Source organism: Mus caroli, chromosome X, assembly GCF_900094665.2.
Source record: "Mus caroli chromosome X, CAROLI_EIJ_v1.1, whole genome shotgun sequence".
NCBI lineage: Eukaryota > Metazoa > Chordata > Mammalia > Rodentia > Muridae > Mus > Mus caroli.
The window spans coordinates 88,215,595-88,242,468 of NC_034589.1; the positions used below are offsets into that span (position 1 = coordinate 88,215,595).

General features: G+C 37.3%; 1 protein-coding gene and 1 non-coding gene across 2 annotated transcripts in view; both read right to left on the reverse strand.

The window, feature by feature from the left end:
• Nucleotides 1-26,874, reverse strand: part of Pola1 (DNA polymerase alpha 1, catalytic subunit) — a 407,398-nt gene that overhangs the window by 347,056 nt on the left and 33,468 nt on the right. Inside the window, exons 11-24 of the mRNA XM_021153188.2 lie at nucleotides 23,641-23,753; nucleotides 22,537-22,653; nucleotides 21,197-21,271; nucleotides 20,251-20,389; nucleotides 17,913-18,067; nucleotides 14,706-14,790; nucleotides 13,211-13,272; nucleotides 11,586-11,675; nucleotides 9,061-9,177; nucleotides 8,732-8,907; nucleotides 5,894-6,023; nucleotides 5,311-5,430; nucleotides 3,622-3,721; nucleotides 961-1,085 (exon numbers count right to left, since the gene is read on the reverse strand). Coding sequence (XP_021008847.1) covers nucleotides 961-1,085; nucleotides 3,622-3,721; nucleotides 5,311-5,430; nucleotides 5,894-6,023; nucleotides 8,732-8,907; nucleotides 9,061-9,177; nucleotides 11,586-11,675; nucleotides 13,211-13,272; nucleotides 14,706-14,790; nucleotides 17,913-18,067; nucleotides 20,251-20,389; nucleotides 21,197-21,271; nucleotides 22,537-22,653; nucleotides 23,641-23,753 — 1,604 coding nt within the window. The remainder of the gene's footprint in view (nucleotides 1-960; nucleotides 1,086-3,621; nucleotides 3,722-5,310; nucleotides 5,431-5,893; nucleotides 6,024-8,731; nucleotides 8,908-9,060; nucleotides 9,178-11,585; nucleotides 11,676-13,210; nucleotides 13,273-14,705; nucleotides 14,791-17,912; nucleotides 18,068-20,250; nucleotides 20,390-21,196; nucleotides 21,272-22,536; nucleotides 22,654-23,640; nucleotides 23,754-26,874) is intronic.
• On the reverse strand, nucleotides 1,585-1,721 carry LOC115030167. Its single transcript, XR_003835788.1, has one exon.

The following is a 26,874-nucleotide window of genomic DNA, read 5'->3' on the forward strand; positions in this document are numbered from 1 at the left end:
AATGAAGGAGCTAGAGAAAGTACCCAAGGAGCTGAAGGGGTCTGCAACCCTATAGGTGGAACAACAATATGAACTAACCAGTACCCCCAGAGCTCGTGTCTCTAGCTGCAAATGTAGCAGAAGATGGCCTAGTCGGCCATCACTGGAAAGAGAGGCCTCTTGGTATTGCAAACTTTATATGTCCCAGTACAGGGGAACTCCAGGGCCAAGAAGTGGGAATGGTTGGGTAGGGGAGCAGGGCGAAGGGAGGATATAGGGAACTTTCAGGATAGCATTTGAAATGTATATAAAGAAAATATCTGATAAATAAATAAAGCAAAAACAAGGCCAGCAAAATGATTGGGCAGGTAAAAGTTTTGGGGGGGAAGAGGAGTTGAGACAGGGATTTTCTGTGTATTCCTGGCTGTTCTGGAACTCGCTCAGCAGCAGACCAGCCTGGTCTCAGAGACCTGTCTGCCTGTGCCTCCCAATTGCTAGGATGAAAAGTTTGTGCCACCAGCACTGAGCTAAAAGTTCTTGCTGTAGAAGCCTCACGGCCTGAGCTTGATCACCAGAGCATAATGAAAAGAGGGGTAACTCATGAAAGTTGTTCTCTAACCCCCACACACACATTTACATTGGCACACAAACAGAAAGACTGAATATTTTGTAAAGGCAACATGGTGCTACACCCCTACTGCCCCAGTTGGGAGAGAAGGCAGATCCCAGGAGCTCAATAGCCAGCCGCTCCAGCAAAAAAGGCAAGCTCCAGGTTCAGTGAGAGATCCTGTCTCAAAACTTAAGGAGATGGGGAAGATAATTGAGGTCAGCCTCTATAAATACACATACACATACAGAGACATCCATACAAACATCCAATAAGAGGAAAGAGGAAAAACTGGCCCTGACCCCTTTGGCTCTTTTCTTTCCTTAAGGAATACTTTTATCATTGACCTCAAGAGCCCCTAGTTGAATACAAACCTCTGTAGCTTTCTGCACCTCTGCAGTAACTCTTTGCACTGTTGTAAAGCAAATGTTAAATTCCTGAATGATGGAAGGATATAAACTGTTGAAATCCAGGAGCAAAATGAACTTGTCATAAAAACCTGAAACAAAAAAGCCACATAATGTCAACAAAGTCAAAGTGCCATCCAAATATCTTATTATAAGGTACCATACATAGGAAACATATACCATCCCACGCTGCAAAGCAGGAAAAATGAGAAGTCAACTAGAAATCATCCAATGACTTCGATTACACTAAAAACAAAAATCACAACAGAAAGGGTGAAAAAACTTGGGAACCAGTGACAACCAGCCTGTTCCCCAGCAGTTCCAAAGCACTCATTATTATGCGCAAGCACCTTCCATTGTCAATTGTTATAAAGATATATGGTGTTCATGTCCTAAGCTAGGTTAAGCATTCTTTCCCACTAATCTCTCACCTCAACACAAATAAAAACTCAGTGAGTGGTTAGACGGGTGGGTGAGTGGGGCGGTGTGTATTTTCATTCATTCATATTTTTACAACCTCACTTTCAAGGAATAAAACAGCCCATTTGCCTATACCAAAACTGCTTAAGTTCAGCCAAGAAAAAGATATATGAATGTCAGTAGAGGTATGATTCACCCTCTCTTCTCAAAAAGGATGAACAGAAAGCTATTATATTTCTCTAGGACATTCATAAAAAACAAAAACCATTATCTTCACCTCAAGAAGAATCTGCCAATATAAATGTCCACTGACACAGTACTAACTGCAAACATGCATTGGTAGCTTACTTCTCATCTCTATACCACACAATCCAACTCATTCCTTCTGCTTCTCTGGTAGATACTATCGTGTCCTTTTCATAGAAAAGGAAGCTTAGGTTAAAAGACATTAAATAGGCAGCACCCAAACCAATATCTAAGACCAAAAATATCACTCCTCATCGAAACTAATAAAATTGCTTTTCTTTAAAACTGTCTTCTCCTGTGTTACTTGATAAAGTTCACATAAATGTTCCTAGTCATAACTATACTATTGAGCTATGCACACTTGGAAACTAAGATGGTATGAAAAACAAAGATGAAACTCTAAATATTGCAAATCCTCTTTCCCTTCTGGATAACAAAGTAAAGGTGCTCTCCTGCTAAATTTTAATTCAACAGTTATTTTATTTCTTTTAACACTGCTTTCCAAATTACCCAGCCCTGGCATGTATGGGGCAAATACTGAGGTCACTCTCACATAAAGAAGGGGAAATAGGTACTTCTACTACAAGACAAACAACCACCTGCATATTGCAGCAGGGACTGAAACCAATCACCTATAAGCTAAGAGTTTTCTAAATAGCTAGAAAAAGTAATATATCTTGGACAAATGGATGTATCTGGAGGATATCATCCTTAGTGAGGTAACCCAATCACAAAAGAACACACATGGTATGCACTCACTGATAAGTGGATATTGGCCCAGAAACATAGAACACCCAAGATACAATTTGCAAAACACAAGAAAATCAAGAAGAGGGAAGACCAATGGGTGGATACTTCATTTGTCCTCAGAATAGGGAACATAATACCCATGAAAGGAGTTACAGAGACAATGTTTGGAGCTAAAACGAGAGGATGGACTATCCAGAGACTACCCCACCTGGGGATACATCCTATAATCGGCCACCAAACCCAGACACTATTGCATATGCTAGAAAGATTTTGCTGAAGGGACCCTGGTATAGCTGTCTCTTGTGAGACTATGCCAGTGCCTGGCAAATACAGAAGTGGATGCTCACAGTCATCTATAAGATGGAACACAGGGCCCCCAATGGAGAAGCTAGAGAAAGTACCCAAGGAGCTGAAGGGGTCTGTAACCCTATAGGAAGAACAACAATATGAACTAACCAGTACCCCCAAAGTTTGTGTCTCTAGCTTCATATGCAGCAGATGATGGCCTAGTCAGCCATCAGTGGGAAGAGAGGCCCCTTGGTATTGCAAACTTTATATGCCCCAGTACAGGGGAATGCCAGGGCCAAGAAGCGGGAGTGGGTGGGTAGGGGAGCAGGGCGAAGGGAGGATATAGGGAACTTTCAGGATAGCATTTGAAATGTATATAAAGAAAATATCTAATAAAAAAATAAAAGCTGAATAATAGAAAAAAAGAAGTAATATATATGTCTATATATAGTCATATATTAAAATATAAGAAATTTAAATTACAAGGTCTATAAGTAAATCTGTATTGATAAACAGCAAAAAATTCATACTGTATTCATGTTTCACATGCATAAAAGATAGAAATAAAGTCATTAAGAGACTAGTTTGTTTACCTCCAAGATAAAATTAAGATCTATTTTCTTAAGTCCAGCTCTATATAAAGTTATTCTTAAAACAGTGGATCTCAATCCATCAGTCTTTGGAGGTCAAACCCTTTGGAAGTCAAATGACCCCTTTTCAGGGGGTGCTTAAGACCATTGGAAAACACAGATATTTAAGTCATGATTCATAACAGTGGCCAAATTACAGTTATAAAGTAGTAACAAAAATAATCTTATGGTTGGGGGTCACCACATGAGTAACTATATTAAAGAGTCAGACCATTAGAAAGGTTGAGAGCCACTGTCAATATCAGATGCAAACCAATCTTCTACAAAGTCTTACCAACTTTGGGGTCCAAAACCAAGCCTCCAGCATAAGTTGCTTTCTTACGCCCTTTCTTATATTTATTGGTGTCCCCATCAATTTCCTCATCTTCATCTCCCTATTTCAAACGGAAAGAGAGCATCACCAGCTAGCAACTAGTTAATGAATTACAATACTGGGTTACAAAAATATTTACTTTTACTTTAGCTTTCCTACCTACAGGGAAAAACTATTATTATTATCACAATGTGTTCATGGATCCAAATGGATACCAAGCATGGTAGTTTCTTAAGTAAATAAGTGCTTTCCTGATTTCTATATTTAAAGGTCTCTAAAATCCTAGAAATTTCATTTGGGTGTTAAGGATATAGGTTAGCCTAGCGCTTACAAAACCAACCCTGGTTTCCATTACCATTACCACATAAAACCAGGTGTGATGACACAGACCTGTAATCCGAGTACTTGGAAGGTAGAGCCAGGAGGATTATAGATTCAAGGGCATCCTCAGCTATATAAGAAGTTAAAGGATAGTCTAAGCTATATTGGACTCTGTCTTTTTTTTAAAAAAATGAAAATTTCATTTTGAAAACAATAGATAGTAAAACTTTTCGCATTACACAGAATTTAGAATTATAAAGGAGCCTTATTAAATTCACTACTCTAATATTCATGATATAAAAGCAATCCTCTTGTCTCAACCTCCAAAGTAGCTGGGACTCAGTAAGTATCCTCATGCATGGTTTATTGTCATTATTAGTATGCATTCATTAAAATAGTAAGCCCACAAAATGAAAAATCCATTTCCAAGTAGTTTACTAACAGCCAACATTCAATACCGCTGCAAAAGTTCAACAGATCTAAATTAAAGTTTACTGTACCATAGTCAATAATGTGCATAAAACAAACTATAAGAAATCAAGTCACATTTTAACATTCAATCCAAATTCTTATTAAATTAACTATCAGTGCTGATAAAATGGAAAATAGAAAAGAAAAACTTTTAGTTTCAGAGTCACAGAAGCTACTCCAGCAACCTGATCGGTGTGGTCATAACCATACTAGGAACAGGTTGTATGCCCCAAAATGAAGTCTAAAATCTGAAACTTTTTAAGCGTCTACAAGCAAAATTTCGCACATGTGACCACATGTGACAGTTGGTTAAAATATTATTAAGACTACCTTCAGGTAATATACACATAGATACAACCATATGTACAGATGTGAAATACAAGTGAATTTAGTGTTTGGACACACATCCTCACCCCAAGATTTCCCAGTACATATATATAAATCTTTCAAAATAAAATAAGTAAATCTGAAGCACTTTCAATTCCAAACATTATGTATTAGGGATATTCAACATACATACATATACCTACAGATAGTACAAAATAAACATAAAAGCTCAAAGGTTAAAACTACAAAAGGTTTAATTAACATTTACCTTTGGGTAAATCTGAGTGGAGGCAAATATTTTCCATATATGGTAATTCATCAAAGAAGTCTATTGAAGTCCTCAAAGACATTTCACAAATAATATTGACATTACAGAGAAAGTAGAGAAGAAAACAACCATACAGACACAATGCAGCAAACTTGAGAGTGGTCATAGTTTAGAGGGGATTAATTATTTTAGAAGCATATGTTATCTAGGTAATAAAACAAATGGAAAAGAAAAGGCAAGGTACTATATGATTTTGGACCCACCAGTTTTTGCTGAGGTTTTCTGAAAATCTGCTTGTCAGGCACAATATAGTTGTTTTCATAAAATGCATGAAGCAACAAAAACTCGTTTCGCTCAGATCGTCCACCCATCAGTGTCCTAGACTATTAAACAGAATTTTTAAAATTTTGAACTCAAAACAACCACAAACAAAAGCAGCTTTGAGCCAGTTCATTTAACCATGGTACCTCCTTGAGCAACTCACAATAACCAACGTTACTTTTACTAAATTATTTCTAACCTTCTCTTTCAGCATTTAGGGGGTAAAGGGAGCTTCAAATACTGACAAGTGTGATTATTTTCTTAGTCCAAAATATATCACTCCACCAGAAACATCCAGATGTTAGAGATAAAATCCTTATGTTCACCCAAATCTCCACATACTGCACCTGGCATTCCTCCCTTTCTCCCAACAATTCTTCCTTTTACAAAAGAAGCCCAGCTTTCAGAATCCCAGTTCCTCATTTTATAAGCATGCATTTAGACTCATTATCATATAACAACTACCCCAAGCAAACACTGAATCCAACAGGAAATGCTTTTTCCCCATTTCTAAGTTAAATTTACCATAATGTTCCCAGCGATGTTAGTGATCTGCAATGCTAATGGAAGAACATTTAGCTCACACATGATCTGCAAAATGAATCTGGCATCTTTCCAGATGTGTTCCAACAGGTACAACAGATAAGAAGATTCACTGTACAGAAAAGTAAGAATGAAACAGAATCAAGTAGTTAAAAGAAACAATGATTATAATCAGAACTTAAAATATCACAAGGAATTTTTTGGTGTAAGTAACTTCAGAGCAATGGAACCTTGGCTTTGGAAACTATTTAAAATAAGGTCACTATATAATTAGAAATGCATTGATACCATCAGTCCTAGTACCCTTCTCAACAACAACAAATATATATATATATATATATATATATATATATATACACACACACACACACACACATATATATATATACCATGAAATCATGTGTTAACTATAATCAAAGATTGATCTAGTGTTAATTGTAACCTAAAACTATCTAAATTATTTTATTCATTCAATCAAGTAATTATATATATTATATGCCTACTGTATCCGAGGCACTCACTGGCTGTAACCAAAGACACAAATTCCAGTCTTTCTGAGAGAGACAGAGTATAAAAAAGAAAATTAAATAGGTAATATTTATACAATGGTAAGTATTGAATACAAACAAAGGGGCAGGAAACAAAGAAAATATAAACTATCAGGAGGAGAAACTGAGTTTTTACTTAGAGAGCAAGGTTAATGGCACTGAAAATAAAGACCAAGAAGTGACAGAGCATGGGTATTTTAGGGAAGAACATTACAAATAAAAGCACAAAGACTCTGAGTGAGGTACCAATCTAGCTTTTGCAGAAACACAATGGAAGTTGATATGGCTAGATCACAGAATAATGGAGACAGCAGTAGAATAGCAGAAAATCAATAGCGCAAAGACAGTGTATACAACCTAGTAAGCTAATATATGGACTTTACTCTGAAGGAAACACTATCTATCACTACACGAGAAATTCTGATCAGACTTAATTTTAGCAGGATTACTCCGGTCCTAAATTATCAAGAGACCCGAAGAAGGCAACAAAATTAGTACATAACCCCACAGTTTGACATAGTTTGTCTCTCCTAAAACTGAGTAGGGTTTAATTCCCACTATGAAGTACTACGGGGCATATGGAGATTGAACCTCAGACCTTGCTTGGTGTTATTAGCACCAACAGCTACCTATGAAATACTATAAGGCTAAAAACAAAAATACAAAGGTATTTAAAGATGAAACCTTTGAGACTGCATGGCTGAAAACTGGTGTCTTTGTAGATATAGACATACATGCACTTTTCAGACTTAATGATAGAGATACAACGATATAACTCTTATCAGAGGAGACTCATCAATCTTGGACCTCCAGAATCATACACCAAAACAAACCTCTTTCCTTTTTATCTTATCCAATATGGGGCATTGTGCTGTTGTCAACAGAAAATGGACTAAGACACATCAGGGAAGAGTATGGTGGCTTGGACTAGGGTATGCTCAGTAAAGGTTAATGAAGTGCTAGGAGCTTTATTAAAAAGACAGAGCTGCCGGGCATGGTGGCGCATGCCTTTAATCCCAGCACTTGGGAAGCAGAGGCAGGCAAATTACAGAGTTTGAGGCCAGCCTGGTCTACAGAGTGAGTTCCAGAACAGGCTGGGCTACACAGAGAAACACTGTCTCGAAAAAAAAACAAAAACAAAAAAAAACAAAAAACAAAAAAGACAGAGCTAGAAAAAGTCCCTTGATGAATCTACCGTGTGGGGTGTCACACAGGAGAATCAAGGATGTCTAAGAAGTATGGGGTTAAAGAAGAAGAAGAAGAAGTATGGGGTAGAAGATGACTTTGAAGGCTTCCAATAGCACTAAACATCCATAACTGTCATTGATACAGCTATGAAAGCCTACAGGAAAACTACAAGAAAAAACAGTACTCCAGGTTTTTAACAATATTAAATATAGGGAAAATCTAAAATTTGACCTAATGATTGAAGCAAAGATACACAGGCAGGTGGCATTAGCCCCAACATGGAACTTATACTACAGATAACCTAGAGAGGAAATATAATTAAAAGAGAAATAGCTGAAGGACTCAGGAGTAATAGGTTTTAAAAGAGACTCAACAGGAAAAAGAAACCTGTTTTAAAAATAAGTAATCAATGCTGTGGAGATGGCTCAGTGGTTAAGAGCGCTGCTGCAGCCGGGCATGGTGGCGCACACCTTTAATCCCAGCACTTGGGAGGCAGAGGCAGGAGGATTTCTGAGTTCGAGGCCAACCTGGTCTACAGAGCGAGCTCTGCTCTGCTCTCTCACTGCTGCTCTTCCAGAGGACCCAGGTTTAATTCCCAGCACCCACATGGCAGCTCACAACTATCTGTAACTCCTGTTCCAGGGGATCCAATACCCTCAGACAGACATATATGCAGTCAAAACACCAATGTACGTAAAATAAGTATTTTTTTAAAAAGTAATCATAGCTAGATATAGTGACACACACCTCTAGTCAAAGCACTCTAGAAGCAGAAGCAGGCAGATCTCTGAGAGTTCAAGATCTACATAGAAAGTTTCAGGATAGATAGAGCTATAAATACAGTAAGACCATGTCTCAAAAAAAAAAAAGCATGTCAGCTCTTCAGATCTGTAATCCAATCACTTAGGATTCAAGTATAAAAGTAAAGGATGTAGGGTAATTGCTATAAAGAGTTTAACTGTCTGTTCCACGATACCAGTAACTGGCTGGCTAGTGTACCTCTAGCCTAAGGACAGTAGGGACAGTGGCACCCTACTATTGCTCACTTCAAGAAAAATGAACTCTGAAGAATCCAGTATCATACCTATACATGTTTCGTATATTTTCTGTTGGAATTACAATCCTCTCAGTTTTCAGAATCTGCTGAACAAGTTCAGACAAATGGTAGCTTTTACAATGAATCAATTCTTTTGCTGAAATTTCCACATCACATATCATTCGGCCACAGGTAGCATTTCTTTCACCAAATCCACTCCGGCTCTACAAGTCAGGAACAAAAACTTTTCATTTTTCCTCTTCATAGATCATGGTATATTAAACAACAAATGCCTATTCAAAAAAGCAGTAGCTACTCCATAAATACTCCATATTTAAAGGCCAAAAAAAAAAGAAGTGAAACTTTGAGATCATTACCCCAAGTTTTGGCATGTTGGATCTCCTCAGCCGACCTATCTTGGACCAGTAAGGAACCTTGCACTCATTAATTCTTTGCAGCAGCACTTCCAGTTCAAAACTACAAATATTATGACCCTAGTCAGAAAAAGAGGCAGCTAATCACATAATGAACACAAATTAGAGGATTTGTCTTCAAACGCACAGAATTTCGTTGCCCTTTCTTTCTCTGGTCTCTAATTGAAGACATCAAGAGCTTACCTCCGATTGGAGTCCCCTCTTCTTCAGGAATTTATTCAGCAGCAGCATTCATTAGTCTTGACATTAACTAGGCTGCTAAGGAGATTGCTGGAATAAACTTTATTTTATACTAATTGATGCAAGGTTTATACGGTATCTTTACTGCTTAAGTCTTATAATGTTGAAGGCAAATGCAAATTTTAATGTCCCATACCATTTACATGATCAATAAAAGCATCCTTAAAAACAGAAAACCTATGGTGTATAAATTTGCATAGGACTTCTTAGGAATTCTACCCAGTTTCTTTAAAAACTGAGCATGAACCCGGGCGGTGGTAGCGCACACCTTTAATCCCAGCACTCGGGAGGCAGAGGCAGGCGAATTTCTGAGTTCGAGGCCAGCCTGGTGTACAGAGTGAGTTCCAGGACAGCCAGGACTGTACAGAGAAACCCTGTCTTGAAAAATAAATTAAAAAAAAACTGAGCATGAACAGTAGTGAGTTGGACCTTTAATCAATATGCTACAAAATATAAACACTAGTGAATGGTTTGCTAAAGTTAAAAAAAGGAAACAAAACTATAAAAATTACTTGATACAATCTGAATTTTCATTTCTATAATTTCTAATTAATATCCTCTGAATAATATTTTTCACAAAGCTAGATTTAATAAGAAATAGAGATTGTTTTGAATAATTCAGATGAATATGTAGATCAATTTTGATTAAAAATATATATACTACCAGGTAGAACTAGTAGCCAGGGTCTGGAGAAATGGGAAAATAATGGTCTAGAGGAGCAGTTCTCAACCTCTCCAATGCTGCAATGCTCTACTATAGTTCCTCATGTTGTAGTGGGACCCAACCAGAAAATTATTTTCACTGCTACTTCATAACTGTAATATGCTTACTGTAATGAATCATAATGTAAATATTTTGGAGACAAGTTCTAATAATAAAAGACCAGAAGGGCATAAGGGAAACTTATTTCCCAATTATCATGGTTGGGGTCTCACAGAGGATCCCATCTTACAGCTGGGTTTGTCATAGACTTGTCCCTAATTCCCTGGACTATTATCCCACACTCTGTAACATCTACTTGGGATTCAAAAAACTGTTTTGAAAGGATGAATGAGAATAAAGGACTACTGAATTTTCTTGGTACTTTAAAGACAAATCCTGAAATATCATAAGGGTATACAGACTTCAGCAACAATCCAAGCATAGGCTCTTAGGACATTAGCTCCACCACTACCAGATAAGGCATCCAATAGGAAAAATGAGGCTGATGACCCAGTTACATTTCCTTCTCTCTTTTTTCTTATCCGTACTGATGATAAAACCTCGGACCTGGGCCTCCCACATGGTAAGCAAGCTCTACTATGAAGCAACATCCCCAGCCCCTCCATTTTTTCTCAAATGTCTACTTATCTCTAATTTGACAGCACAAGACTTTGATGTAACCAAATTGCTAATATTGCTTTTGAAATATAGGCACTGACTTCTGCTGAAAAGAGCAAAAAGAATATAATTTGATTGATCCATTAACCCAGACGAAAGAGGAGGCATTTATTCTGATCCAGGAAGGTCAGAGGATACACAAAAGGAAAGCACTCCTTTACTGCGAGGAAAAGGCGCAAACCAACAGGAAATTACTAGCTTCACCACCAAACTGTCAAGAGAGAAAAAAAAATCCCTACCCAGGAGCTCTCAAAGATCATGGAGATTCACTGAGCTCCTAAAATTAAAATATTTACTTTGTATTTGTAATTTGATCCAAATCAAGCAAACCAATTAGAATTCTGAAGATACTGGTAATTTATACATATTCACTTATTAATGTGCCACAAGATCCTAGCAATTTATACACATCCACTTACTAATGTGCTATTTTCTAAATGTAGGTAACTGAGTTATCCTGAGCTGACTGCTAATTCAAGGGCTGCTTTTACACCAGGAAAAACTATCCTGCATGGGCTACAATTTTCCTTCCAATCTAAAGAAATCTCACTAAGCCACAGGGTCATTTCATTCTAAAAACATTCTTTGATACTCAAGAGTAGATAACCAATAAAAAGTAAATGATTAACAAAGTCACACATCAGGTATCCAATAGGAAAAATGAGGCTGATGACCCAAGTTACATTTCCTTCTCTCTTTTTTCTTATCCGTACTGATGATAAAACCTCGGACCTGGGCCTCCTACATGGTAAGCAAGCACTCTACTATGAAGCAACATCCCCAGCCCCTCTGAAAGAATGAAAAAAAATCAAACACTTTCCCATGACATGATCCAACATCTACTCACCACAAGAATATCAGGGTCAATTTTGTGAACTTTTGCAAGGAAAAATCCTATCAAGGTTCTTTCTGTTGCAGCGATCTCAACCTTCATATTCTGTTAAGATTTAAAAAAAAAAATACAAGAGTCAGGATTTTAAAATAATAGATGCCTTACCTTCTTGCCCAACCAGAGTAAGGTTTCTTAGGAGTACTTATAACCATTCACTTCAAAACCAGACATAGCAATAAAATTTATGACTCCAGGTTTTGAATAATAACAACTGTACAAAATCTCTAAGAACCTCATTCTAGTAATATACATATAAAGCAAGCAAAAATCAAAGTGCTAATCAACATCTAGAGCAAAATGTCGTTCCACAGAGACATGTTTGTACACTGGACACATTTGAAACCATATAAATCAGAGTGCCTTTCAAAAACATGAGTTACTTTACTATATAATACCTGGAAGAATTTGCTGTTTATGTATTTACCAAAGAAATCCCAAGGATTCTATAAACTAATCTCAAATAACAGTATGAGAACCAATAAAAAAAAACAAAAATAAGCAGGTATGGAAGAATTGCAAATTCTTAAATACACATAAAGGCTATCCCCACACACAAGACCTCTACTTGGATTAATGAGTATCTATCAGGTACTCAAAACTGCTACTATCAAACCACTCTGAAAACAAAAGCTGATGGCATGTATGTTTCCTATAACAAACTTAAGGTTTAAAAAAATGTCAGTTTGGCCGGGCAGTGGTGGCGCATGCCTTTAATCCTAGCACTTGGGAGGCAGAGGCAGGTGGATTTCTGAGTTTGAGGCCAGCCTGGTCTACAAAGTGAGTTCCAGGACAACCAGGACTACACAGAGAAACCCTGTCTCGAAAAACCAAAAAAAAAAAAAGTCAGTTTGACATTAAGGGAATTTTCCTAGGTCAGGACAGGTCACACATGACAATAACACAATAGTAACCCCTACCTATAAGAAGCCAATTGAAGTAATATTAAGTGAAACCTGACAAAGTGCACCATTTAATTGTCAAGTGAAGATATTAAAGAAATAAACCTACAATTGTTTCAACATTATCATTTTAAAAAGTGAACAATATGCTATTCAAAAACTATATTCTTTAGAGCAAATACATCTAATTTTTATGAAGAACTGAGTTCATTATACTGGTTCCCCTGCTATTTGTTAAGGGATTATGATACCAAGTTCACAGAACTTATTTGGAGTTTAAAAAAAAATATTGAGGCATTTAGGTCAGCAAATATCAACCCTGTCATTACATGGCCCTTTAACACCCACAGTATTCCCAGTCCTCTATGGTTTCCCTCAAGTTGGGTAAGAGCTCTACCCAATATGGTCCCAAAATACATGATCACTTTGGAAAAGCTTCCATATAAGCTAACTGAAGGGGAATTTGAATGTATCCATGTCATAATTTCATTATCTTCAGAAACTAACTTAAGAATTATTACAGGTCTAGTCTTATATTCCTAATGCATTTTAATTAATCAATTTAATGTACCAAGAATAGATTTTATTAAAATACAGAATAGATTGTTTCTACTAGTCCATTCCATTCTCCTATTCTCTCTCCAAACAGATATTCAATATTTAAAGGGAATGAGTATTTACCTTTTTCGTAATGACTTCTTTGAAATCACATGGGAAAATACAGTCCTTTGGTTTAGACACAACTATAGGAAGGAAAAAATGAGATTCTATCACTCATCTTAGTCCAACTGCAGAGTCTACATGCTTCTAAATAGAAATTGCTTTAAATATAAATTTGTGAGCCCTAAAAAGTTAAGAAGGCCAAGCTCTTCAATCAGCCATGGTGCTGGATCTCAAAACAACAGTCAAGCAGAGATCCTTATACCCCTACAACTGTACCAAATGCTTTCATCAAAAACTTGATTTCCAAATTACAATGAAGGATTATGATAATTTTTCCCAAAGGAAATCCAGTTACCACCAAAGATTCAACTACAACACAACAGAAGAAATTAGTTCAACTTTCTCAAAGCTAAGTTGTACAGTGGACCAAGGCTTCCCAGTAAGGGGAAGCCGAAGGCTTGTCCCATATATAGCAGGGATTCAGACAGTGACGTTCACAGAGAGGGTAAATAAATGTTTGCTGAAATGATCTAAAAACTGTTATGTTCCATGTATTTTCCAGGCTGCTATCTGTATTTGGTTTCTCATTTAAGAGATAAAACTTCACAAAGATAATACTGCATACTGTCCTCTCTGAATATTTCCTGATACCACTTGTGATGGTTTTTATATCCTTGGACCAGGGAGTGGCACCATCTGAAAGTGTGGCCTTGTTGGAATAGGTGTGACTTGGTTGGAGTAGGTGTGTCACTGTGAGTGTGGGTATAAGATCCTCACCCTAGTTGCCTGGAAGTCAGTCTCCCACTAGCAGCCTTTGGATGAAGACATAGAACTCTCAGCTCCTCCTGCGCCATGCCTGCCTGGATACTGCCATGCTCCCACCTTGATGATAATGGACTGAACCTCTGAACCTGTAAGCCAGCCCCAATTAAATGTTTTTATAAGACTTGCCTTGGTCATGGTGTCTGTTCACAGCAGTAAAACCCTAACTAATACACCACTTTCCCAATACCCAGGAAGTCAGACATAAGAGCTGTCCAAAAGAATCTCTGGTTCTGGACTAGAAAAAAATTCCCAGGAAATATGAAACATCAAATCTTACTTCCCACTGTCTTTTTAAACAAAATACTTATTTAATCAACCAACCTCTCAATATGGAATGTCAAACTCTTCCTTGAAGACCAATTCACAAAACACACATACATCATTCTATGAATTGTTGCACCCACTAAACTTTATGCATAACATAACTCAATTCCAGTTTAATATGACTAAGATGTCTCACAAATAGGTAAAGATGCATTTATTCCTTGGCATTTTGCCTCATCACACAGATTATTTTGCTCAATAAAACTCAAGTTTCCACAATTGAAACTAAGTATCTTTACTAAAATGCCCTAACTACTCTCAAAAACAAGTTTCAAAAGACAAGTTACTGATCCAACCGCAAAGAAAGTCAAACCAAAAAAGAATAAACCAAATGCTTAGCAAGTCATCTTTTAAAAATACATACCACAGAAATGTGTCTGAAAGGGAGGCTCTGGAGGTGCTTTATCTAATGCAAAACTGTGATGAACCAAAGCCGCCATAGCAATAATCTGCAAAGAAAGGGTGGGGAAAATCAGATACCTACTGGATGGTCTACATTACCATAAGAACTACTGAGAATGTTAAAACATATTTTAATACATACAAATTCTTTTAACTTTTTTTAAGAACATTTTTAAAGCTCTGACAAAGGGTTAGTATCTACAATATAGAAAATCTAAATGCCAAGAAAAAAATAACATGACTAAAAGTTGGGGCATGAAACTAAATAAAACTCTCAGAAGTAATACAAATAGCTGAGAAGTATGTTTTCAAATGTTCTATATCCTTAACTACATGGGAAATGCAAATTAAAACTATGATGTCCATCAATGGTCCATATACACAGTGGAATATTATAAAATTATTTTGTTGCTACTTAATAATTGCAATTCTGCTGTTAGAATCATAATATAAATATCTGATATGCAGGATATCTGATATGCTATCCCCAAAGGGGTTGTGACCCACAGGTTGAGAACCACTTAGGCCCATTTCACTAGGAATTTCAAATTGGTAATTTTTGTTCATCATGTACTAGAAACGTCTAAGAAGAGCAATTTCACATTTCAATTAGCTGGCTTCCAGAACTACTTATCCCAGAAAAGTCAGGACAAATACGGATTCATTTATTTTTATGTTTTCAAATGAGTTTGTTCCCTAGCTTCCCTCATAAAGTGACATGAAATTATTTGACAGCAACATTAGAAATTTATGTTTCTGATACTTTCAGGAATTATTCTCCTGATACTGATATTGTGCCACACTTTACCGGAGAGAGACTTCATTTTATTGCCTGAGTCAAATGTATCTTCAGTTAAAGCAATATTGCCCATGGTTTCAGATGTACCAAGATGTTCCAGGCTTATCTTACATATTCCCTGCTCCGAATCAGCCTGTTCTCCACAAAGCCCTAGTTCCTTTGTGAAGAAATGGTATGTAGAAGCATCACTCTGGGAATGAATATTTCTCTTAATATTAACCAAGTACTAATTAAACCTCAATAATTATTAACTCTGGCTATCTACAGTATTAATTGTGATTTGAAAGATCAAGGGTGGAGGGTAGAGCTGAGTGGTAACTGAACTTATCATGTGCACTCTTGAGTCAATCCTCAACACTACAATAAATAAATACATGAATACATAAATAAATGATCAAATTATATACTAAAAGAAAACAATGCCTATATAAGTATCAAAAAAAACAAAAACAAAAAAAACCTTAGGCCGGGCGGTGGTGGCGCACACCTTTAATCCCAGCACTCGGGAAGCCAAGACAGGCGGATTTCTAAGTTCGAGGCCAGCCTGGTCTACAAAGTGAGTTCCAGGACAGCCAGGGCTACACAGAGAAACCCTGTCTCGAAAAACCAAAAAAAAAAAAAAAAAAAAAAAAAAAATATATATATATATATATACGTCAGAATTAGAAAGCCACCACTTTACAGCCCCTAGTGAAGTAAGAAACTCAGGCAGAAATAATCCACATTTAAAAACACATTGGGTCAGTGGCTTTCTCCTGGGATAAATGTACCACCTTCTTTTCCCTGAGTGGCATCTAGCAATGGCTGTAGAATTTTTTTGGTTGCTGCAACTAGGAAAAGTAGTACTACTTGCATCTAATAGGTAGAGGCCAGAGGTGCTATTAAATATCTTGTGATGCACAGGATAGTGCTTAGCAACAAAGAACCATCCAGCCCAAAACATTTATAGTGCCAAGGTCAATAAACTTTGGAAAGCCCACTATTTGAAGCCACTAATCAATACCAGCCTCTCCGCAGTTTAACCAGGCATATCTGCCTTCTGAAATGATCCAATATAAAATACACCGACCACCTACCCATGAAGGATTCTGCACAAAAAAAGTTAAACTTGAATGTATTTGATCCTTTAGTTAATGTGACTGGCACACTGCAGCACAAAGGACAGAACTAAGTTTGGCAAGAAAGTATTTTAGGCCCTTTCAGATCACATGACCTGTCATAACTACCTGAATGTTATTGTATTATAAACATGAAACCATTCATTCTGTGTCTTAATAAAATTTTAAATAAAATTTTATTTGCAAAAACAGGTGATAAGCTGAATTTAGCTCACAGGCTACTTTGTGTCAGCACCAGGTATAGATTCCTAACGGTAGCACAACAAACAGAAACAGAAAATGGGGCTTCCTATGGGATCATTGTCTGTGGTTGTTTAATTACTCCTTATCATTGGAAAACACTCAAGGGAAATAGGTGGAAGCTATTGTCACTTAAAAAGAGATTCAAGAGGTATAAAAATTAAACACGCATCTATGAATCCATTGTGTAAATTTGAATTCAAATAAATCATCTTTAAAAAAAACATCATTCCAGTATGTGCTGGAAATGGTAGATGTATCAAGAAAACATAAGTTAATGTTATTAAGTGTGCTAATGGTGTTATATAAGAAAATGTGAATTAAGTAAGGGCTAGGGAGCTGTCAGTCAATTAAGTTCCTGGCAGGCAAGTGTGAGGACTTGAGTTTACCCAAACACCCATATAAAAAGCCAGGTGTGGGGCATGCATTTGTAACCTCAGTGCTAGGCGGGTCCCTGACCCTCCCTGGCCAGCCGGAGTTAACAGGATTGATGAGCTTCAGGTTCAGGGAGACTTGTTCTCAACAAAGTAAGACAGGAATCAAGTCAAAGGCACACAGCGTCGGCCTTCGGCCTTCACAAGCACAAACATGCGTGCATACTTGTACACAGCCTTATTAACAAATACATACATACAAACACACATAAAGAAAATGTGAATACTTTGAGAGAAGTATACCAAAGTATGCTGGGGTAAAATGACACTTTTTAAAAAGAAGGGAAAGAGAAATATAAACATGTGTCACAAAAACATTGCTAACTGCTAACGTGACTGGCATAAGGAACTCATTATATTATTTTCTCTATCTCTACTTGAAAAACAAAAATCAAAATATATCCAGTAATTTAAATCCTTTTAAAAAAATTCAAGTCACTCTCTAAAACATAGCTTAATGCCAAGTTAGTATCCTTTCTCCTCCAAAAGGAACAACTTTCTTTTGTAGGAAAGCTGTACAAATTCAGGCAAGTATTGTATCTAAGGCATAAGAACAAAATCTGTCTGTTTTTCTTTACCTCATGTTGATGGTTCTGTACATTCTGCATTGTCTTCATGCTAAAAGACATCACCACAAGTGGAGGAGGACTGACATCCTTAATTACATTCACCAGGTCTGGTTTCAAAGCCAATACCTCAAATTTACACCAACTGATTGGCTGATTCAAGAGTTCTGAGAAAGAATAGATAAAACATATAAATAACTTACTGAAAAAGAAACTATGACATTTTTGATTAACAGAGATATTCTTCAAAGCTATTATCCTCTAATAAGAATGAGATATTGTAAAATCTAAATATAAGCCACATTAGTGGGCGGTAGTATGCTAATCTTTGTGTTTGTGAATATACTTATGTTCATGGGGGGGTGGGGATGAGAGGTCAATATCTTTTATAAAAATTTTTAAAGAATCCAAGAACGGCTTTAAAATTAACTGTTTTGGAGGAACTAAAAACATTTTTAATAGATGAAGACAAAACAGTATCCTAGATACAAGTGCTAAAAAAGATTGGTTAACAGCCACTACATTAGGCTGTGATTTTCTCCCTCCAAAGGTCAGCAGTTCCCCATGCAACTGCCTGCACTGTGGCCTTCTTCGGACTAAATTGGCGGGTATTAGAAAGAAAGAGATCCAACCAAGTGTATTACCTATAATCATGCAAGAAAAACCTTCAAGAAACAAACATAAAAAAGAAGAAACATTAAAATAAATAGACCAATTCTTTAACTTCCCTTTTAAAAAATCTAAAGGTGGTCCTGTTGTAGTAGCCAATTAATCTCTACTCAAATCGACCCGGTGTCAGCAGCACATTCCTCCCTACCGGCCCCAATGCTCTGGGTTCCTGAATGAAAGACACACAGGGAGACACACACACACACACACACACACACAGCCTTATTCCTTAAACAGCTCAATAGCTGGGCCACTTCTTAACCTCCACATAGCTAACACACTCTCCCTCTGATATTCCTGAATTATTACTTACTAAAACTTATATTTCATCTTGGCTGCCCGAGACACAGGTATGCAGTGCTCTCAAGTTGAGTTCCCCAGCACCTACATCATGGCTAGGTTCTCTGTCCAGCATCTCTCAGGCCTGGCATCTACTCCTTTCTGAGGTGGGAAACCTGCATGGAGGTTAAGAAGTTGCCCAGCCACTGAGCTGTTTAAGGCATATTAAAATATAAGGCTATTTTTGAGTGTGTCTTTCATTCGGGAACCCAGAACATTGGGATGGGTAGCAAAGAATATGCCCATCGGCGCTGAGTAGATCTGAGTACAGTTAATTGGCTACTGCAACAGGGTCTCATGGAAATCCCTAAACAACCCAAGCTGTTACTAAGACAAAGGGTTGCTCTCTGCAAATTGGTTTGGGGGGGGGTGGACTCTGGCAAAGACAATACCCACCCTACTCATTGTAGTGACTTTGGTGCAGGAAGGTACTCTCCAAGCTACCAAAAAAAAAAAAATGATGAAAACCAACCCAACCATAAAACCTTTGACTTACAATCTGTCCTGCCTGCAAAATATGCTACTGCAATGGTAGCACAGACTTGTAGGAGTAGCCAACCAATGTCTGGTTTGCCTTAAGGCTCACTCCACACCAACATTGCTTCAGGAACCAAGAATCAGAGACTAGATACCCTAGAGACTTAGGATAAAACCAAACACCACAGGTGTATTTAAAAAAAAAAGTATTACTAAAATGACTCCTAATCTGGTCATCATCATAGGCTTCCTTCAGCAGCAGATGGGAACAAGTGCAGAGGCCCACAGCCAGACATTATGTGGACAGAGCCTAAATAGGTAGTCTTCATCAAATCCCTCCTCTCAGACCTCAGGAAATTCTATAGAGACTTTAATAGCCAGAGGGGATAGAAGACACAGTAGAAGGCCTTCTGAATCAATTAAGCAAGGCACATGAGCTCAGAGACAGAGGCAATAAGCACAGGGTCTACATAGGTCTGCACTGGGTCCTCTGTGTATATATTACAGCATTTAGCTTAGTATTTTTATGGGACTCCTGACTGTTGAAAAATGAGTGGGTCTTTGATTCTTGTGCCTGCTCTTGTGACACTTCCTCATGTCCCAACGTCAATGATAGTTCGTCTTATTTTCATTTATTTTATTTTCATTTTATTTTGTCATGTTTCATTGTTATCTCTTAGAAGCCTATTCTTTCCTAATAAGACAGAGAGGGAATGGATCTGGAGAGGGGAGAAGAGGAGAAACTGGGGAAGTAGAAGGAGGGGAATCTATAATCAGGATATATTATATGAGAAAAGATTCTATTTTCAATAAAAGGAGTAAAATGAAAAGAAATGTCAGGATTCTACTTAGCATTTTTCCTTACGTGGATTTTTTACTTCAAGCCAACAAGGTCCTTTGATCTTCCTATTCATCAAGAACAGTTCCAAGCTAGACGTGTTAGTTCCAAATACATGAGAAAATGTTTCTCCTTTTAAATTCTGTGGAAGCTGTGGCACTTCTGCCTAAAGAAGAACAAAAACCTTTTTTTTGTTTAAAACTACTACTTCACATTTTCCAGTCTGTATCTGAAATAAACAAAGCCTCTATGGAGCAACAGAGGAACCCCTTCGGTATATAGGAAATGAAATCTGAAACAATTCACAGTGGGAAAGAAAAACAATTCATGACAAAATAATGCATCTTGATGACACCCATTAGAAGAAAAAAAATAGGACAAGAACTCCCCCAAAAGAGAATTTCTGTCCAGAGCTGTTCTGCCTCACTGATAAAGAATAACCAAGCAAGCACCACGCCATTAGAAGAATGAAAGCAATAGAGTGGAACTCACTGAAAAGGCTTCCATATTGTTTTCATCACCACTGTCAAAAAATTTAGGAAAAGTTTCCCTTCTCCAACATTAGGCTCAAAACACCAGAACAGAGGTTAAAGGGTTATGGTCCAGTTAATTACTATCCACAGCGATGACGTCACCTCTCAGAGGAGCAAGAACAGCACTGCCGAAGTATTAACACTCACATTTTCCTCTGCTCACAAGACACTTCAGGAAACTAAATGATGTTCGACTCTACCATGCACTGTTATCTATTCTACTTAACAAACAGTTGTACTGTTGCAACTTACTTATTTGAAGATGTATACTTGAAAGACAGGATAACCTATGCTCTATTACTTAATTTTATCCATTTCAATTATTCATGAACTGTGGGATTCAGGAACCCTACCAATATTCAGAACTGAAAGTCAGTTGAAGGTTCAAAGACTGAAAAAATATAATTCTAAACCAAACCCCATAGTTTTCTTTGACTTACCGAGTATCTAACTTCCAGGTACTCAGACTTTTCTGGAACATCAGGTATCTCAAAAGCATAGTTCTTTTCCACTATCTGGGTAAGCAGATATTTAAAAAATAATTTTAAGAAATTTGCAAAAATTAAATCAGCCAGTATGGTCTACATATAACAAATGTCCCCATATTTAATCACCAGGAATCTAGCATCCTAACAATATAAACAAAACAAAGAGGTATCTTTTCTCCTTTCAACTAATACTAAAACACCTAGTGGAAAAAATAAACGTAAAGAACACCTCTTGAACACTAGAGAACATAGTTGCATTCAAGGGAAACCAGAAAAATTAATGTCTTACATTGCTACTTTTGATATTAAGCAACTGCATCTTAATGGAAAAATGAAATTGAAATAATAAGTTCAGTTCCTATTCAGTGAGTATCGGTCAGCTATTTATCCAAGACTACTCCAGTATGAATTATCAGCTAATATGAATTAAGTGTTTTAACTCTTTCTGCAACTCTTACAATAGGGCCTCTTTCTCAGCACAGCAGTGAGCATACTTCCCCCGTTACACACTAGTACGCAACAGTGCAAGCCCGAGAGCACAAGCAAGCCAGCTCCAGCACCTATATTCACCTACAGTCTTCACCATCATAATAGACTTCCTCTCAAGTTTTTTGTTTTGGAGTTTGTTACTGTCTATCTGTAGTGACAGTGATCAAACCTGGGGCTTTGTATACTATTTCTGGAAATTTAAAGATATTGCTCCCAATTTCAAGCTAAAATAATTAAGAGTGATAGACTCTGTAGCAACTCAATCCTCCCTTTACTACAATTTTTTATAGTCAGTATTTTTGAATGGGCTACGGTCACATTATAGCCAAAGCCATCAATAGCATACCAAAATCAAGACAATATACCATACAAGTCACAGGAATAGAACATTTCCATTCTATTAGGAACAGTATCATAGGCATGGAACTTTAAAGGCAAAAGCATTACTCAATCCTCTTAAAAGAATGCTGCATTGGCAATAACTAGCATAAACAAATCAGAATAGTTTCTTCTCCATTTCAGAATAGAAACATGATATTCTGCAAGCCGATATTCTGCAAGCCGTTGGGGCAACGAACTTGCTACAAATGATCTTCCTATTCAAATTCATGAGCATTATTTCATAAGTGATTTTTTAAAGTATTTTTATAAATCTAACATGCAGCTTTTTCATTCATACCTATGAAATTTCCATTTAATGAGTTATAACTATGCAAAAGATATTCTACATGAATGTGCAATAGCTATTTGCCAAATCAGGAAATAAAGAAGAACCAGAAAACGATACAGTATTGAATACAGACCTTGGACTTGAACTTCATTATTTTATATTTTGCTGAAATTTTTGAATCAAATTCTTCATAAACATCCTTCATTGTAACTGGAATTGCTGTTTCTTTCCCTGTGTTTAGGTCAAATTTCTATTCTCCCATGCAGAGAAGAAGGGAAAAGAGTATAATAAAGGGAAAACAGTATAAAAAGTCTTCTCAACCACAAAAACACAGAAGCCTAAATCAGCTTTCACCTCCACTCATTTAAACATTGACTGGCATAACATTACAAATGAATGTGAACACACAAACCTAAGAAGTATACTAATAAATCCAATGCCAACTTCCCCCAGTGCATTATAAAAGCTAATCGGAATAAAGATGGCCGATCCTCCAAGATGGAGAAGACAGATGCTTTACATTCTGGCCCAGAAGCTTCACAGCTCAGTTGAGATGGAGGGGGCAAGTGCTGGGGCTTAGAGAGATTAGAGATGTTAAAAGCTCAGACAAAGAGGGGGAAGGAAACAGAAACTATTCTGTTAGATAGCCATGGAGATGTTACTGCTGCCTATGGAGCAAAAGCATTAAAAACTGAGTCAAATGCCATGTCAGGTTTCAGAGTAAGAAAAATGAAAGCATCACATATATTTTAAGCATTAATTATTTTTAAAACTATGTCTATGAAGCCGGGTGTAATAGCACACATCTTTAATCCTGGCACTCCAGATGCAGGGGCAGATGGATCTACAGCCAGGTCTACAAAATGAGTTCCATGACAGCCAGAGCTACACAGTGAAACCCCATCTTGAAAACAAACCACAAAAAATTTATGTTTATGTATGTGACTATGTATATGAAGGTTCCAGGGCAGTCTAGAAAGGGTGTCAGATCTCTGGGACTTGCAGACTACCTGATGTGGGTGCCAGGAACTCAACTGAGTTCTCCAGAACAACAGTAACAGCTCTTCACCTCTAAAAGCCACCTTTCCAGCCCCCAGCATTATGTGAATGGTCAGTAGGTAGAACTAAAACAATTAGGGGATGTAGAGAATTCCTACCCTGCAGAAAAGTAGGATAGCAGAACACAGAATGTATCATACACAACTGTGGAGAGTAAAAGGTAATCACTAACGTTTACCATTTCACGGGGAAGGAAGTAGAGTGTTCGCTCAATATTTTTCACCATAACACAACAGCTCACATGGGTTTTGACTGATTCGATCCACACTTTGCCAAACAGAAAAACCACACCTGAAAAAAAAAGAAAGAAAAACAGGAAATAAAAAGCTTTCAAGTAGGTCAAGTTAAAGAGGCTATTACAAAGGCCCAATGAATGTGTTCACATGTTTACACCTTTCTGTAACTAATTTCCACCCAAAAGCTATACCTGCTTCCCACTCCCAAAGACCAGTTCATTGTTCTGTACCTATGGCATATACACCAACATAATGGTACAAGCTGTGGCTACAGGAGAAGGTAGCAAAATAACTCTCTAACTTGGTATGAATACTTCCACTAGAGCCAGAATTACCCAAAGTTAAAGAAACAAAGTATTTTCCAATAAATCTCCTTAAAACCTCTAATGAGAACTTAGAAGCCTGAATATAGTAATCTAAATTGTTTAGCACTTAAATTTACTGCTGAAAAAGTATTATTTGTGCATAAGAACAAGTATATTAGTATTTTTCCACATATAAAATTATACTTAGGGAAAGTCGTTTATATTTCCTACCTCTTATTCTAGGTAACATTAGTCTCAGGATACTGTTCTATAATCTATTTTATGCTTATCTACCTTACAAGGTATTAAAACAAAATCTAACTAGTTCATATTTGTGTTCCTTTCTTTTTTGGGTTTTTTTTTGGGGGGGGTTTTTTTTTTTGGTTTTTTTTTTTTTGGTTTTTTTGAGACTGGGTTTCTCTGCGCAGCCCTGGCTGTCCTGGAACTCACTCTGTAGAACAAGCTGGCCTCGAACTCAGAAATTCACCTGCCTCTGCCTCCCAAGTGCTGGGATTAAAGGTGTGCACCACCACACCCGGCACTTGTGTTCCTTTCTATTCACCAGGAAATCTAGATCACCAGGTAATGAATACCATGGCAGTAAAACATGCCTTTGCAGACATCAAACAACTGTTCATGAAAACTGGCCATCATAGAAGAACTCCAAAGACTTGATAGTCAACTCAAGAGATGGTCAACTCTGCAAAATTCCAGGCTCCATGAATTAGGAGCAATCAACACAGCCAGCGATCTTAGATACTAAGGAAATTCTGAAACATGCAAAAGGTTACTTTATTGTTCACAAGGCCAATTACCCTAGTTTCACAAGATGGCTCATCAGTGTTTTCTCTTGTCACTGATTCCGGCAGAAAGAAATAAAACCATCTTAAGGATTTTCATTTCTACAGATGATTAAAAGAGTTGTGTGATTTTCAACAAGGAGGTGGGAGTGGGGGGACTACGTGAGGAATATAAGGAGAGGGAAGGGGGTGTTGAGGATGGTTTCAAGAAAAAAATTCAGAGTAGCACAGAAAATTAGAAGTCATCCTCACAACAGTTAAAGATGAAAAAACAAAATTTCATGCAAAGAAAAATAAAGACCCTAATATTGGATTCAAAGATTCAAATAGCTCATTTTACAGTCAAACTAATATCACACTTCATGTAACACATTTGACACTGTTTATGCCTCATTTGCCACAAAAAGATCATGGTAAACAAAGATTACATTCCCCCCAAAGTTACTAGCTGAAACCAGGTGCAGTCAGGATTATTCAACCTTGAAAAAGTCATAATGAAGACAGGATATGTTCCGATATGCAAAGAGTAAGATTCTTTTCATAATTATGGTTCATTCAGCAATAACTGACTGACTTAGAATCTGGAAGAAAGTAAGCAACAATAACGGGGTCTGTTCTTATTAGCAGCATTGACTTCACGAAAGCTCAGTGATCATTACCAACTATCTCTTCGAAACTGCTCAACCCCCAAGATTAAAGCTTTTAAAAGCTTTTTTATTTAACCCATTGGCATAAACAGAAAAATATGCCACTGCAGAGGACACATTTTGAGAAGTGCCACAGAAGAAGAAAGTGGACTGAGAATGAGAAGCCAAGATCTTTGGCAGAAAAGGACTAAGGGTACTTTGTTTTTGGAACCTCAGTTTTCTAAGTGAATAGTCTAGATAATGTCTGAGGCCTTCTTGTGAACCAGAAATTTCCTCCTACCTCAGCATTTGGATAATGGAGCAGTAACAGATGAGTGTATAGTTTTAGCTACTGGAGAAGCTGAGCTGGAAGGTCTGTTGAGCCCAGAACTTTTGAGGTCAGCTTGAACAACACTGATCTCAAAAAAAATAACTGCAAAATATGTCCCTTGCAATGTAGCTCAGTGACAGAGCATATGCCTGAGTTCAATCTCCAGCATGACCAGAAACGTTTCCAGTATTGGCCCAAAAGTCTGTAGATAACAAGATCTATAACCAAATCATCCTGCCCTAGCTAAAATGCGTTGGTTAACATACCATTTCTAAGCTTGACTTTGACTGTCTAAAATATTAAGATAGGGCCATGTGCTATAAATGATTCTGCAAGAGCATATAAATATTTGTTAAGAGGAAGTATATTAATGGTCTGACAAGTCAGCCCAGAAACCACTGACATTTTTCTATGTGATATCCAGTTATCTTTACTTAAATCAGGTCTCCAAGTCAAATGGATGGTTAGTCATCCTTCTTATACACTTGCTTTACCAATATATAGTTATGTGCTCTAGTTTTATTGGATTCACTCTCCAGGAAACCACTTTGAATACAGCTTGTATCCACCACAAATTCCAGGGGATCTAAATACAGACAATTCTACTTCCGTTGTTTTATATTAATCAGACAAACCACACTGACTCTGACTATACTGACTCTGACCCATTAACAAAGATTAATGGATTATACTGGGCCCACAGGAAATTCTTATCTCTTAATCAAATCTAGTGTCTGTTTTGCAGATTCCAGTATACAAATCACTTACATATTGGGAGGAGGTAGATGCCAGAGGACAACTTGCATGAGTTTCTCCGTTCACCATGTGGTTCTGTCTGTCATGTCAACAGGCTTAACAGTCTTTACCTGCTAAGCCACTTCACCAGCCACTGTACACAGACAACTTTGAGGACAGTGTCCTTATGCTACCTATAACACCTCAATTCCACAAAACTAAATTTCCCAACAGATCATAAGAGAAAATACAGAGGGGGCGTAAGCCATGGGGCTAACAGGGGCAGTAAGCTACTCAAATACAGTTATTATATCCACAGCTAAGTCATTTGAGCCAAAGGCCAGGATTCACTTAGTGAATTCTAGCATGTCGAAAGTTA